This window comes from Motacilla alba, chromosome 5 (assembly GCF_015832195.1).
Source record: "Motacilla alba alba isolate MOTALB_02 chromosome 5, Motacilla_alba_V1.0_pri, whole genome shotgun sequence".
NCBI classification, from domain to species: Eukaryota; Metazoa; Chordata; class Aves; order Passeriformes; family Motacillidae; genus Motacilla; species Motacilla alba.
In genome coordinates, this window is record NC_052020.1 from 47,036,188 (window position 1) to 47,052,538 (window position 16,351).

At 44.9% G+C, this 16,351-nt stretch overlaps 2 protein-coding genes across 5 annotated transcripts in view; one reads left to right on the plus strand and one right to left on the minus strand.

Annotated features, from left to right (window-relative positions):
- Positions 1–4,275: 4,275 nt before the first annotated feature.
- On the plus strand, positions 4,276–12,110 carry FAM181A (family with sequence similarity 181 member A). Its single transcript, XM_038138041.1, has 2 exons — positions 4,276–5,220; positions 5,530–12,110. The coding sequence occupies exon 2, from the start codon at positions 5,598–5,600 to the stop codon at positions 6,465–6,467; it is 870 nt and encodes a 289-aa protein (XP_037993969.1). The 5' UTR covers positions 4,276–5,220; positions 5,530–5,597; the 3' UTR covers positions 6,468–12,110.
- The window catches only part of ASB2 (ankyrin repeat and SOCS box containing 2), a 46,614-nt gene continuing 39,731 nt past the window's right edge, over positions 9,469–16,351 (minus strand). For all 4 annotated transcript variants that reach the window (XM_038138039.1, XM_038138038.1, XM_038138040.1 and 1 more), the window contains 2 exons: positions 13,756–13,909; positions 9,469–13,006 (listed from right to left, as the gene is read on the minus strand). In XM_038138039.1, coding sequence (XP_037993967.1) covers positions 12,870–13,006; positions 13,756–13,909 — 291 coding nt within the window. In that variant the 3' untranslated portion in view covers positions 9,469–12,869. The remainder of the gene's footprint in view (positions 13,007–13,755; positions 13,910–16,351) is intronic.

Sequence of the window (16,351 nt, forward strand, 5' to 3'; positions counted from 1 at the left end):
CAAGATCCACTCTTTTCCTGTCCAGAGCCCATTGTGTATTTCTTATTTTGCAGCTTTGAAGAGAAGGTTGCCACCCTTTCATATGTTCATATTAATGTCTGTATTTTTTAATTCTTTTTGCAATACTGTTTCTCCTCAACAGACACACCCTGTACCATTTGTCACATAGTTCATCCTGCTCTTGAAATACTTAATTTACTCCAGAATTATGTAAAGAAACCTATATTTGGCCCTGTTGCTTTTTTTCAGTGCATACCTGCCATGTGGGGATGTAGAATTTAAACCTTCAGAAGGACCGAACCAAGGCCATGCTTTTTTAAAAACCATTATCTTACCAGAAAGAGAGTGAAAGGCAGGATGGGCTTTGATCATGCCTAATTATGGAGTGTAATATTGGATACATGGTTACAATATTGTCATGGGTGCTTTTATTTCTGCCCAGAAAAACAAAATTCTCCTTAAAGAAACAGCTGTGTCCTGCCTGCAGCCTGCAGAAGAATGGCATTAGTCACGTGCAGTCCAACACGTAGCACAATTGTAAAGTTCTCTCTATGAGACTGACAGGAGCTATTCACATCGGCCCCCTCCACCATCTGCCTGAATGGCAGGCTCTGGGGGAGCAGCAGCCCCCCCGCGCTGTCTGCACGGCCTCAACACTTACTGCCTGCTCAAAGTCTGTCCCCAAGTGCAGAAAATCAGGGACTGAAAGCAAAGAGAGGATGTCACTCAGGTCAAAGCAGACTGTCAAGAGGGTAAAAAAAAGGAGAGTGGGGAAAGAGTCAAAGCTTCATCTGCTGGAGTGCCAGGCTGCTGTTCTGTTGGGAGCAGAGGTGTTAGTTTCAACAAGAAGATGTGGAGGGTAAGGAGAGAGGACAGCTGGATAGCACGAGAATGGGGAAAAATCCCATATTCTTTTTCCCTTAGCTTAGAGGACTCAGCTCTGGGGCAGGACCAGGCTGTGTGAGTGTCAGTGCCAGGGAGAGATGTCCCTGCTGCTGTCTGCAGTGCCTGCGTGCTGGGGTGCAGGAAGGAATGCTAAGGCCTTTGGCTGCACCCCTTTGCAGTCACACACTGTCAGACACCCCTTTCAAACGAACCTGCAGGTCCTGGAATGGACAAGCTTCCATCCCAGGCTGGGGCCAGGCTCCAAGCCAGTCTGAGATCCTGGGTGCCATCTGTACCACACTACCTTTCTCCCTCATTCCTCTCCCCTCCACACACTTTGAAGGTCAGACTAGATGAAGGGAAATACATTTTTATCCTATGGCGTGATTTCCCTTCTCATTTACAGACAATGACATTTTTCCTCATGACAGAAATTCCCGCAATCAGTTCTTGAGGTGCATGGCTCAGAGTTACTGCAGTCCTTTCCCATTGCATTCACCTTTAAGGTCACCCAGTTCTTGCAGTATGATGTTAAATAACATCTTCCATTTTTATGCCATCAGTGCATCGTTAATGTCTTTCCACTTCAGTCACTGTCAACATGCAATCTAAAATCAGGTCCCCAAAGGCAGAGCTTTAGTGGTCTTCCTCCATCCCAATCTTACTCCTCTCCAAGCCAGTATTTCTGGTTTCACCATGAATCATCATCACCTCCCCTCAGGTTCTTGGCTCCCCTTTTCAAGTGTGAAGACAAAGCAGAGGCTTAGGAGGCAGCAGGTGAGTGAAAACAGATCATGCAACTGAATTATCTTTGCTTTTAACTGCCCATAGTTGACTGGACAAAGAAAAGGAACAATTCACATGTGGCACATCTGAGATGTTCCAGCTAACTGTCTAATATTTCAAAACAGCTTGAGCCCCGGTTTTCCTTTGCTTCAAAGTCCACATCCATTAGGCTCAACAAGGAGTAACAGTACTGTCACCCAAATGGGGAAAAATAGTTTAAAAAATTTATAAAACAATGGGAATTTGTTTTTCTCCTCTCCTCCTCTGTATCACCTCTGTACTGCTTGGTTGTTCACTGAGCTGCCTTTTGCTTTACCAGCATGATTTAGGTGTTCCTGCTATTTGAAATGCTTGTAGCACTTATGGGGAGGGATCCCTGCCCCAGGTAATGGTGTGCATTTTGGTCAGTGGGTGTGCTCACATAGCTCAGGATAACCTAATGCTGGAATGTCTTTGCTGAATGGGCCCCTCAGCCTGGAAAAAAACTTTGTGAGATTTTGGTGTAGAAGTGACTAAAAGTTGACATCGCTTACAATTAGTGACACTTTAAAAAAAATTTGCGGATATATTTGTGCAAGAAAATCTTCTTTCCTCTCTTCTTCATTTAGTCTCAAAGGAAATACTTCATTTTAGAAAAGGCCGGGCTGCAATTTTCAAGTAAATGAATTTATTCTTGTGCTTTACTTAAAAAAAGGAGTTAGAAAACTTTACATACCAAAAATTCTCAAGAAGACAGCTGTCAGGAGGTGACATGTCGGATATGAAGTAGCTCTCCAGCTGGTCCCTGTCTGCATGCTGGGAAGGCATGTGGAGACATTTTTTCAATTGCTGTACTAGTTTGACATGTTCACAGTGGAAAATGATGTATCATTCTTGAGCCTTTGCTTGGTGGACACTTCAAAGTGCATTGGATCCTCATAGAGGAGTGCCCTATTGTTAATTGTTCCTTTCACATGTACATTGGGATGAACATGGCGAGAGCAGCGAGGAACAAAAGGGCTCCGGTGGCCTCTTAGAGAAAACCCTGTGCAGCTCAACCTGAGTCTGACCTTGAAAGGGTGGGTTGCTCTGGTTTTTAAATCCTGCTTGCTGGTTCATTCCCCTCTGGCACCCCACTGTTACCAGCTGCAGGGGAATAGGCATGGGGAGCTCCTCCACCCCTGCCATGTGGTGCCCAAGGAGCCACATCCTGCACGAGCATCCTCCTGGGAGAAGATGGGCATGGCTGTAGCACAGAAGCTTAGAAAGGGCTTCTGCAGTGAGTGTGTTGAAGGTGTGCAGGTCTGTTATCCCCCAGTAAGCAGGCAAGTCACATCCACCCTCCTCAATCCAACTAACCCACTAGCCCTCAGGCCCAGAGCACATCCCAGGGCTCTGGAGCCCCCATGATTGGATGTAGGTCTCATAATACATGGCACGAGTTTCCCAGGCCTCTGAGGACATAGTTCATTAATATCCTGAGATTCTTTGTCTCCCAGGCACCTGTCACTTATCTCTCTATCTCTCACTTTTTCCGCCTTGAGAAACCAACTACCTCTGTGGGAGATTGCACAATGAAATGTGGTGTCCCAGGCTGGGTTTGAAACCTCAAGCACAGGTGTCAGTTTATTCCTGCAAAGAGAGACATGCCCCCTTGGTGTGCATCTCTTTGAAAGAGCTGAACAAAACCTCTCCCTGCAGCCTCAACTGCATAGAAGCGTCTGTGCAGGCCACACAGACACTAGGAGGAGAGAGGCACACCTGCAAGTAGCAAATCAGCCACCGTGCTACAGCCCACCATGCTGCCAACAGCTCTGCAGCACATTCTGTTGCTGACCCCAGGGTCTCCCTAGACCAGAAACACCTGGGCACCACCACATATGGCTCAGGCCAGACTGAGGGAAAAGGTGTGAATAGGGATGAGTGCACCAATACAGGAATCATGAAGAGTCATCCCTGAGGCCTCTGCCCAGACTTTCATATAATGGCATAGTCTGGATCTTGGCTTCCTCTGATGAAAAGTGGATAAATAGAAATAAAATAAAGGAACAGTCAGTAAAATACATGTAAAATGTGGCTGTTTTCATCCCTCAGTGCTCAGGCCTTTGATGCTTCATAACAGTAAAACAGATTTTACTTGCAAAATGTCTTGGACTTCAGTCCCTGCTTTCCTCAGCACACATCTGTGTTTGTTTCAGAGCTGGCAGTACCTCCCTGATGATGGGTGCACAGGTGCTGTGCCCCTATCCAGTCTACCCATCTCCGGGGTACTGGGGACTGAAGAGCAGGAGCAAAGCTTCTTCAGCTGTGGGAGGCAGCGGGTGCTGGCTGGCATACAGGCTGCTGCCAGCTCTGTGTCATCAGTGCACACCAAGGGCAGCTCTTCTGCTCTCCTTTTCCTCCAGCTCTAGGTTTTACTGCGCTTTTAAGTAATTGTCACCCCTTAGGGACAAGCCTTCGAGAAGGCAGAGGGCTTGCATAACTCCGGATCAGTAAAGGAAGCAGTTCAATTAGCATTTCACACGCCTTTTCTTCCCTCTCTTCTTACCTTCCCTGCAGCGGGCATGCTTTCCCCTTAAAGGATTGTCCTGTTTCTGCTCCTTGCCAGCGTTGGCAGGGTGACAGTAGTCGAGTGTGCAAACTTGTGCTATTGTCCCCAGGCCAGGGGGAGTCATGGAGACCCACTAATATGACACAGGAAAATGTTTGCTGATGGCAATTCTATGGGCTTTGTCTAACTCTTTCTCCATCATGACGACTCGATTTAAGTCTCTAACTGTTTGACTACAGATGCAAGAGTACTATCCAACTCCATCCTTTTGTTCGGGTAGTTTGAATGGGTAATTCAGCTTTTGTGTAACTCAATTGAGGGGGCAAACATAAAGACAAGATTCTTGAGCGCTCAAGCTCCCTTTCCATGGATATCTGCACATCTCTTTAGAGATTTGTTCCTTTCCTACCTTTTTCTGACATCATCCTCCCCTTAAAAAAAAATGCTCCGATGGGGAACAGTTAAAAGTAGGCTAGTCCAGTCCCCTGTATTATATTGTCCTGTGCCAACGAAGCATGTTTAGTATCAGCCCCAAGACAGCTTTCGAGAATGCAGAGAAAAGGGTGTCTAAACTTTCCTAACTGATCTTCAGCATTTTTGCTTTGGATTGTGTAATTTTAAAATGAAAGGTTTCCATCGGGGTGAAGGGCATAGGGAGAATGGTAGAAATCATGGGGAAATGATTGTATTTATTAGCTGTCTTTCTGCGGCTGTCCCCATGGAGACAATTTGTGATGGCAAAGAATGCAAGGAGGGGAGGCTGATGCCTGATTGGGATGCTTTGTATTTGGCAAAGTGGCTTCTGATTGGCCTGGGAGAGCCCCGAACTCGCTGGAGTCGATATTCATTCAGCTTGCTCAAGTGCTTGCTAAACTACATCCAAACACTGGCGGGCCCTGGCTGCCTCCGCCGAGGTTGGCGGTGTGTAACCTGCCTAACGGGATTAGCGGGGAAGGGGCTCTCTCTCCTCTGCAGCGACGCTGCCGCCGGCACCGGTGAGAGAAGCCGCCGCTCGCCGGGTGAGTGTCCGTGCTCGCCCGCAGGGCGGCCCCCACGGCTCCCGTCCACCTGAGCGCTCTCTGCCCAGAGCAGGCGCCGAGCTGCGGGCGCTGGCGAGCCGCTCCCCGTGCCGGTGTGCGCTGGGGCAGCACACGGGGCGGCGGGCTGCGGGCACGCGTCCGCTCCCACAGCAGCTTCCCTGCACGGAAGCGAGCTGACGAACAACTTGTTCGTGTGCCTGAGAAGTTTTGACGTGTCCTCCCTCCGTTCGCTTAGTGCTGTTTGAACCAAAGCTTCTTGCTCAAAAGTCTGCCTGTCATGTTTCGCAGGTTTGCCACGGTTTGTCTGAAGGATTATAAACTTTTCATGGGAAACTCTGCGCGGTGCATTCAGTGAGATGGCATCGGACAGCGAGGTAAAAACTCTACTGAACTTCGTTAACCTGGCTTCGAGCGACATCAAAGCGGCTCTGGATAAATCAGCTCCTTGTCGCCGGTCAGTTGACCACAGAAAATATCTGCAGAAGCAGCTCAAGCGGTTTTCTCAGAAGTACTCACGGATCCCCCGGTGTCACCCCAGCAAACCCCCTGAGTGCGGCTGGCGCAGGGGGGCAGAGGACCGGGCCCGCGGCCCCCTGCCCGAGGCTCCCGAGCCCAGCCCCCACGGCGGGGCTGCCGCCGACAAGGTGATGCAGACAGCCGAAGCAGAGGAGAGCCTCACCGGGGAAAGGATTTTGCAGGAACAAAAACCCGAGGCTGCCCGACCGGACCAGGTGCCCATGAGGAAGCGACAACTCCCTGCCTCCTTCTGGGAAGAGCCACGGCCGGCCCAGAGCCTGACGGCCAGAGCCTTTGCTGCCAGCTCTGAGGGGCTCCAAGCCCCCAGAGACCCTCCTCCCTATGAGGGGAAGAAAAGCAAAAGGAGCCCAGACGCTGCTGGCCCGGAGAGCCCCCCTGACACTGCGCCACATGCCGGGGAGAAGGAGCCCGCCGGGGCCCTCTCGGGCCGAGTGGGTGCTTGGACCTGCTGCCCCTTCCCCTGCCCCGGGCCAGGCGTGTACCAGCCCCCGGGCGCGCTGCCCCCGTCGCCCTTCCCGGGGCTGGGGCTGTGGAGGAAGAGTGCGGCCACGCTGCCGGGGGAGGTGCCGCACTTCTGCAAGGAGGCCGATGGCCCGGGGCAGAAACTGTACAGGCCCATGGTTCTGAAACCCATCCCCACCAAGCCCGCCATCCCCCCTCCCATCTTCAATGTTTTTGGCTATCTTTAGCGGGGCGGGTGTCGGAGTCATGCCGAACACGACAGCTCCCGAGGGGGATTTGAAACGCCCGGTCAGCCTTCGGGCGTGAGCTGCTGGCAGCGCGGAGCGGCAGGGGAAGGAGGCCGGCGATCACACCCCGCGCCTCGTGGGCGGGCTGCAGGGAATCACTAACTGCTGGGAAGGTACTTGGGCTGCGCTCTGCTCTCCGTTCACCGGGGTAAATCGGGAATAAACCTTGCGAAGCCGGTGGCATGGAGCATGACCAGGTCTCTTTCATCGATGGGCACTGTGTGAGCCGCGGCGAGCGGGGCTGCGGGCCATTCATAGCCGCACTTGTAACACCTAGGAGGCCTCCTCCACGTGGGAACGTCTTTTCTGGGGCTGCCCTGCAGCAGCAGCAGTGAAATGGAATGAATTAAATGCATTCAAAGAGGTTTTGTATTTTAAAGTAATCCCAGAGAAGTCAAGATATTCAGGTCATTTCGTTTTGCATGCAAGAGACTGGAAGGGTGGTATTTGATAGAAAAACCACTTGTGATTGATTCAAGCTCTTGTTGTATGTAAATACTGACAGAATTAAAAGAAAAAAAATAAGGGAAGGAAAGAAGGTAATTTTATTTTGGTCATTCTGCAAATGCAGTCTTAGTTTTGCCCCACTAGGTAGACACGGGTTTGATTTACAACTGGTGGGGAGATATGAGGGCTGAAATCTCTGCCTATTCAGATTTATACAAATCAGAAGTAATTTTCCCGTAAGTAAATCTGCTAAGCTGGTGCAAATGAAAGTGGGATGAATTTCCACATCAGGAATTGCTCTGCATCAACAGAATAAATGAGGAATCTTATTAGTTTAACACAAAACCATTAGGTGTGATGGAAGAAAAAAGTAAAGAGTAGACTGCCTTGATTTCTGGCTGAGAGATATCTTTTATTTTGCCTGATTTTAATATGTTTTCACAAGACCCGTCTGTAAATGTTTTGCCTAGCATTTTCCTATTTTTTTTAAACAAACTGGCATTGGAGATTTTATTAGGAAGTGTTTTTAAGTTAGGTTTCTCTTAAACTCATGGACAAAGTGGTACTAAGACACAGAACATGAGATACGAGAAGTTTAATACTGCAGGTGTATGTGTCTATTTGGCTATTTAATGGAGTAAATTACTGAAGTCAAGAAAAGTATATTTTGGGACAAAAAAGGGCCAAAGAATGGACACCCATGATCTCCCAGGGCCTGAACCTGCTGTTGCTGAAGCTAATTGGAACTTCTCCCCGGACTCAATAAAAAGTGGCCTTGATTGGTTAGGTCTGTGACTAGCATAGCTCTCCATGACTCCTGATATCTCTACAAGGAGAAAACCAGAAAATGCTTCATTTGAGTGCATTGCAGTCATTAAAAAAATTATCGTCTGAAGCAATTGTAGAGTATCATTTTGTATCTTCTGATGGCCTTGGTATTATATAACCAGGCTGCAATTTTTATTAGGATATGAACTACCACTGGGATTAGCTCAGTTGGTTAGAGCCTGGTACCAATAATGCCAAGGTTGTGGATTTGATCCCTCTCTGAGCCATTCACTTAAGAGTTGGACTTGATGATCCTTGTGGGTCCCTTCCAACTTAAAATATTCTATGATTCTACTCCCAGGCTAAATGTAGTTTACTCTTTCCTCAAACCTCACATATCCCACCAATGTTCACTTTTATGGAAACAATGTCTGTAATGTGTTTGTAGTGCAAGCCGACAGTAGAAACAGAGATGGCTTTCATTTCTTTCTCTCTACGATGGCACTTGATTTATGTATCAAGCCAGCAGACTATAGGAGAGAGAGCAGGAAATGTGTTTGGTAGCACATACCTGCAACTAAATGCAAGGTGTGAGGAGCTAAAGAGCCAATCTAGGGGTTAAAGACTTCAGGTTAGCTCTTGATCCAGAAGTAAAGATGGGAACATACTTAGATGCCTTTCCCTTTTTTGGAAAAAATCCCTGAGGAAACTGTCCCTCTCCAAAATGAGTGTAACAAAAGCCAGAGCCATTGAAGTTAAAGGTAGGAGAGCAACAACTTTTAATTTAGAGTCCTGTAGGTAAGGAATTTTCTTACATGGAAATGGGGGCTTTTCTCACATCGTAGCTCTGTGTTGCTGCCGTAATCCAGATGCAGCCAGATGCTGAACTCTGTTTCAGTACTATCAATACAGAGCAGCCTCCTTGCTATTGGTCTGGATTTCCATCTGGGCAGTCAGACCAGGTCATGGAATGAACTACTGGTATTGCAGTAGTTGCTGTGCTTAAGTGTTCCTCCTTGAGCTCATTAGGGAAATTTCTAAGTGCTGTGGATCACACCAGAATAAGGACTTTAGTAAAAATTAAAATACTTGGCAAAGTGGATAGCCTCAGTATAAATTTTATTTCTGAAGAAAGCCAGAGGAAGAATAGAGTTAAAACCAAGCTTCTATCTTTGGAATATTAAATTCCTAGTTTTCTTTTTTATTTTTATTTTTTAAACTTTTTTTTTAATTTTTTAAAATTTGAACGTATATTGCTGCACATTTTCCATGTTGTAGAATAGTGTGTTTTAAAGTCATGATGAAGGATTGAAACAGACCATTGTAAATGACCTCTGACTCAAATATTTATGCTCCTACACTCAGATTTAAACTAATGTTACTTTTTCAAAATCCTTTGTAGCATGGAAGCTCCCCCCCAGCCCAAGGCAAGCAGTGGCCCTTGCTGGGGCTTTGAACTGGAGCAGCAGTGAAGTAAAACACAAATGAACAGAAGACAATTGTTAAGTATATTCAAAATCCCTGAATGGGGATGTGTGAGACTTTCCAAAAGGCTTGCAAATAATAGCAACTCTGTCTCCTCTCTAGCAATACTTACTGTTCTCTCATCCCTGAGATTAACAATGGAATTATTAATTATTCAAGCTTGGATTGATTCAGAATTTTTCTGGATATTTGTGTGTTTGGCTGGTCGATGGTTGATGTTCCTATTCAGGACAGCTGATAGTCCTTAAGAATCTACTTGTTTATTCATACGTTGTTTGAAAGAAGGAAACATAACATTTGAGAGCTGCTATTTACTAGAACAATGCAGATTTAAACTTTTAAAAACACAATAGCTTTTATAAATAATGCGAAGGGAGAGGTAAATGAAAAAACTTTCATACAAAATAAAATTAAAAAATCAGAAAAGTGCACAAGAACATCAAGTGAATTGCACATATTGCAGTAAAAAAAAAAAGTACAGTAACCTGGTCATGAAATATTCCTAGAACATTTCACATGAAGTCATCCTCTCTGAAGGAGTCTAACTATCACACTCAGTGAAACAAAACACTTTACCTTGCACTAGAATTACTGATCTGCTTACAAAGCCTGACGTGCCTGGGTTTTGGAGTGTTTTTCTTTTCACAGTAACTTGTAAATGCATTAAAGGCACATTGAATTTGTGCAGATTCAGTATTGTGCACAAAATATTTCAGTGACTGGAGTGGAGAGGTAGTGGGCTCCATTTCAGTGCAAATAAATGTAAACTGAGTGTGTGAAGGTTTGCAATAAAGATCGAGCAGAAAGGACTTAATAACATTGTAATTACCAGACTCCCCCTCTAACTGATAGACTCTTCTCACCTCAGTTTCTGTGCACAGCGTGCACTTGTCCTTCCCACAGCTGTGTTATGTTCCCATCAGACCAGTGCTCTCTGGCTCAGTGACTCCTGCTCAGGACAGATCGTTGACAGCAACCAGGACATGGGTCTCCCAACAGAAATGAAGGTCTCTTGGTTGAAAGAAGAAATGGGCTTACCATATTTATCCCATTCAAACCCAGTTTCAGCTTCTCCAAGGACATAAAAAGGAATTGCTACTTGCTAGACTTTTGTGGACACAGAAATGTTGGCTCAGGGGAAATTCCCGGGTTGGGATACTTATGAAATCCCACTTCTAGAGTTATACATGTATTTGGTGATTGTGAACCCTTCTACCTGCCAGGGTCTCCAGGACTGTCACTGCACACCAAACTCTGAAGTGGTCTCCACCAAGCTCTGTCTGTATCCATCACCCTCTACAACTCTGCTTTTTTTATACTTACTTGATTTCAAGGACATCTGATTTATATCGATGTAAGACCCAGATCTTTGTTGCACAGCCCCAGAAAGTGAGAGATGCATGAAGTCCACAGTGATTTCCTATCTGTCCAGATACTGCTTACCAATACAGAGCCTTCACTGGCAGAACTGATACAGCAATTTCTTGTTCCTTTTCTCTCCACCCAATGTTTTTCTAACCTAAACCAATTCCCTATTCACCCTGCAGGAGACAAGGGAGTAGATCTTAAACTGGCAGTAAAGGAAGTTACTGGATGAAATTTCACCAGTGGAGGAATCTCACCTGACTTTCTAAAGCTTTACAAGAGTAGTTTCCAGTGTGAATTGAAACTCTGGTGGTTTTTCAATTTTTGCATTTTTAAAGGGGACAGCAATGGATAGAATAAGCAATCCTGCAACCAATGTTTTTTCTGCTCACATCCTGTCACACAAGTGATGAAGACATTTCACGCAAAGTCATCACAGTCTGTGTCCAGACAGATTAGATTGTATTAGTTGTATTTGTGCAACACACTTTAGTCCTGTGTTAAGGTATAAAACTCCACACAAATAAAACTCAGTGCAATGAATTTTCCCTACCTAGAGTTCTATCATATTCCATGGATGGTATGCAGACTAACAAACAAAACCAAATCTGAAAGGTCTCTCGTGGGGACTCCAAGCAGGCCATGGTGCACAGCTCCTCTGTCACCTAAGGTAAGGAGTGTGCTTCTAGCATAAGATCTGCAAAGATGTAGTTCCAAATTTAGTTTCTTCCATTCTTTCTTAGGTGCCTAGTGAGGAATAAAGCACTCATCAAAGCAGTTCACCAAGTCACACCTGTCAAGTGATCTGTAGTCTCTGCCAATAACTGTTCATGGGCTCCTTGGCCTCTCCAACTGTGAGGGAATGTGACTTGTTAAAAACTTCAATAAAAGAATTTCACGGACAATTATAGTGGTTCAGCAGATAGATGGTGACTTGTTAAGCTGCCATAAATCAGTTGTGGATCTGAGCTGTAAATAGGTGACCTAATTTTCAAAGAAGCTGAGATAATAACTTTCATCAGTGTCAAAGGAAGCTAATAGAGACTTCAAACTTCCAAAGTCAGAAAATTCAGGGCTAAATTCTGACATTTTTTATTCTGCCTCAGTAATATCTCATACTGAATATGATTCCCTTGGTTTAAGTGGAACAACACCTGGTGCAAGCAACTTGGCATTGTTTAGGCACCTGAATAAAGATTCGGAAACCTAATTCTGGGTATTCATTTCCATAAATCTTGCAGTTTGAATTCCATAATTTTGAAATAATTTCTCTTACTTTCAGTCAGGGTATTGTTACAGCCACAGAGGTCCAAGGAGGTCAGAGAGGCTGATTTTTATAGATATAAGATCTTTTGGAGGAGGAAGAGAATAAGTTGGTTCAGCAGTGTTGCCTCTCTCCTTCACATCACTCTCTGTTCCTGCTCCTCTAGGGCTTTGTTCTGTTCTGACACCAGCTTCATGAAAGCATAAACCTACTGTTTACAGTGCAGCTACTTCTAATTTACACCAAAAAAAAAACCCCAAAGAGCTAAGGGTTGCTTTCAAATCCCTAGTCTAGGAAATTCTCTCAAGCAAAATTTCACTTACTTCCTATTGCAAATATAATACAGAATGAAGTGTATTCACTATGTGCAAATATAATTCTTCCATCCTCCTTAAATAAACCTTTCCTTGACTTTTAAAGGATTCGGCATTTCCGGATTTTAGTCTGTTAAAGAGTTCTGAGATTTGAAGGTTCATAAATCAAGTACTTAATAAGAAAGGTACAAAAAAAGAAGTAAAGGTGTTAGCAAGGTGGTGTCAAAATACTAGAGATTTAGCAACCAACACACTTAGAAATCCAAACAATAGAATAGAAACTACAATAAAAATCTCAGTCAGTGAAGGTAATGTGATTGCTTTCCCAAAGATGTTGATTCTTGACAAGTTCTGAATTGTGACCACAGCAAAGATGCTAAGCTCCACCACAGCTTCAGGACACTTTTGAGTTCCTTGCTGATACTTGCTTCAGCACTACTCATTTGTCAGTATTGGCTTTCATTTCTTCTTCTTCGTGCAGACTAAGGTCTGAGGTGAATTGTATGTATTTTCTCTTGAAAAACCTAACAGCAGTCTCCTATGTTAGCTGTCTCCTCTGTTTTCTTCTCACTCCTGCTTCAAAAGCACATTTCTCTTAGATTAGTCATGGGAGGGTGCTTGACCAAGCCAGCAGCAATTCCTCCCGGCTGTGCACCTGTGCCACGCTGGGAAGCTGCTGCATACCCGGTGTGCTTGGGGTCACTGTGAGTAATCGTGCTGTAAATAGCGGATCAGTCTGTCTGGGAGGGGCAGGGTGTCGAGGAGTTTAATGCGGTTTCTTCCAACCAGGCTCCGTACCTTGATGCGGCAAAGATGGGAAAGAGGTCGTGGAGGTTCTGAAAGACAGGTGGGTCAGAAACATGAGCAGAACACGTTTTAACTTCAGGGACTTGAGCTCAGCTTGGACAAGACAGTGTCAGGAGGAAAATGGGAAAAGGAAAAATTAAAAAAGGGTTTTTTTCTGTAATGAAGGGATAATATGTCTGGTGGCAGAACATGTATTCTGAGGCATGACATGGGGAAGGATGTGGGCCTAGAGGATGGGGTGCTGTACCCATATGGCTGTACTCAGCCATAGCAATGGGCTTTCTAGGAGGATTTAAAAAGCTGCTTCAAAGTGTTTAGCCTTCCCACTGAAAATAAATGGAATAGGTACCAAATTTAGCTTGGTGCCAGAAAACTGACTCTGATAATATCTGTGAAAGACTTTTTCCTGAGGGAAAGGTTATTAGGAGAGTGGAATATTAATAAAGGCTTTAAAAGCCACTGTTGCCTGCTAGGCTCCTGTGGAGATGGCTGTGCTGCCCCTCTGTCCTGATCTGACTGAACCCCAGCTACATCCAAATGGGCTTTTCTGCACTGCTATGCTCATTCCCAGTGGGTCAGATCGATGGCTGGTGTGCATTTCACACCACAGGGCCAGTGACACCCCATAATTCTGACACTCATACCTGGTCAGTCACAGAAGGGAAATCCTTTCGAGGATTTCAAGTTTATGGGATGAATACTAAGAGGAGATGGTGACTGAGGTTTTGAATCCAACAGTGGGACTATATGTTCTGGATTCTCTTCTGGGAGACCATACCTGCTTTTTCTTTAATGACAGCCCAGTCCTCATAGCTGTCAATATGCTCCTTGAGGCGGGAACAGAGCTGCACATTACCCACATAATCCAGAAGAACATCGATGATTGGCCCGGCCCAGCGACTTATCTCCGGAGTAGACACCATTTCACAAAACTTCAGGGAAAAACAGATGGACTGCCATCAGTGGGACATAAATGCACTTGTGGAAACAGCAACTGCAATAGCCCTGATAGCTTTGATGGTACCCCTCTTCTACCAGCTATAAGAGCAATCACCAGTTTCCCTTCAGGAAGCTTCAACTAAAGCCTATCCTTTTCCAGCTGAGGGTAGAACCCCCTCTTTGCATCCCCCAGGATGACACAAATCCCTGGCTAAGTCCCAGCTCTGGAGCATGGAATAATGCTGAATTGTTTGCAAGTCCTAAGATCCTACTTCCACAGAAATGCAAGGGCAGAGGAACTTTGCTCCAAGTTAGTCAGGGGCTGCTGAAAGGTCTGTGCAGTCTAGGGCCCTGTGACATAGTGTGCTGGGTCCTTTCCCCTCTTGGGTGGGGCTCTGTGGGGCAAAATGGAATCTTAGGGAAAGAGGGAGTTTCAGAAGAATGCAGCACCTCCTGCCTCTTGTGAACCTGCTAGTATCTATAGCTTGGGGGACCAAACATCTTACTAGAAACAAGTGTGGAGAAATCTCTGCACAGAGGAATCCCTGGCCATTTTGCTCACTCATGTGAGAACTATCCTGGGTCTAATAGAGGGGTGTTTTCCTTACTCAGTCCTGGATCATGCACATTTTCTATTGTCTCCAGTGTAAGCTGCAGAGTACTGAAATTCATTGCATGGAGGGCTTCTTATGGAGATACTGAAGAACAGATTTAAGACCCTGACTTTAAGCAGTCTCATTTAAAAAAAATCTGCCCAATTTTATCTAAACATGTATATTATACCAGTCAGTTTCATCTGTCTCTCTTAGGGTTCTGCATATGAGGAAGATATCTGTGGACATAATCTGCATGTAGGGCCATAAAACACTGGATCTTACTTGCTCTCTTCTTGTCTCCACCAGAGACCCTGCCTGCCTTTTTCTCTCTTTCCTGTTCACGAGCTCGGCTTACAAAAACATCTTCTGGAATAAGCACGTTCCAGAACACATTGCAGGAAAATAAGCGCAGCAAAATAAAGAAAAATAATGCAAAACTGCAACACCAGGCAGTGGGACGGACTCGGGGCCGGCGGCGCTGAGGCTGCGTTCTCGCAGAAACCCGCATGCCCTCTCGTGGCAGCTCGCTACTGCTGCCCGTCCCGCCTTCCCGGGATCAACAGCCGCTCCGGAGACGGAGGAACTCAGCGACCATTTTTCTGTGTTCACTTTCTCCAGGACACATTAATTTAGTAGCATCAGTTATGATTTATATTTGTGCATTTTCCAAATCCAGTTACAGTACTTTGTGGCCTTTATAAAGGCTAATAATTAAGATTTACTATCCTTACATAATCTTACACAAGAAAATAGAAGAACATCCTTTGTGTGGAGAAGGCTCTAGTTTCATAAGATCCCCCATATTTCAGAATATAAATCAAATCATAACTACATATCATGAAGCTACCACAGAAGCCTCATTTTTATTAGCCAAAATTCTAGGCACTCTGCTTTCTCTCTGGACACATACATTTTTATACAATTTTTTCTATTTCTGCCTCATATGATGTGACCTTTGAGGCAATGACTCTTTGTACCATAGAGGGCTACAGACAAACCCTGTCTACTTGTCTTAGGATTCCATCTCTCTGTTCACTCAGTGTGCTGCCGTATCACTGATCAATAACTAGTGATGATGTATTTTATAAATTTTTCTTTGACAAAAAATATGGTATACTGGAGGAATTTTGTTGTGACAAAAGACTCTTGAGGGTGAAGCCCTGTTTAGGGTAAGAGATTATTGTGATGGACTCCTAATATTCTCTCTATAAGAATTTCTTTTTGGTTGTTTTTTTTCCCCAGATATGTTACCTGAGAGTAAAGTCTTTTGGAAGACAGGACTGATAGAAAGGTCAAGATTTTCTAGGATCATTAAATGTTTTCCTTTATTCTTTCCACCACGAAAGAACATATATTGGTAACCATACCTTTAGGATTCTGCTGAATCCCTCAAATCTGCCCTTAAACTAGATAGAAGCTGATTGATTTCTTCCCCAATTTTTTGCAAAATACAAAAACTGCCATGTTGAGATTTCATTTAAGTGTAGCATGTTGAAAGACAGCAATTTTTGAGTGAAGCATGAGGTTTTGAGACACATTGGAAGGAGAGGAGATATGGAAATCAGAAAAAAAGTATAATCTGAGATTCTGCAAAGTCCTTTAAGGGATTGAGAGTCTCATTCCAGCCCAATGGAAGCTAAGACCAGCTGCATTTTAGAAAGGACTGCAAAGATGCATGTATAAAATGTAGATATCTAAAGCCTGAAAGTGGCTTCAAAAATATAAAATCACGGACCTAAATCTCCCAATCTCTTGTGAAATCTTCCAATATAACTCAGTCACACAACTAATGTAATAATTTATGCTCTCTCTCCATGACAGCTTTTCCAGTAGACTCAG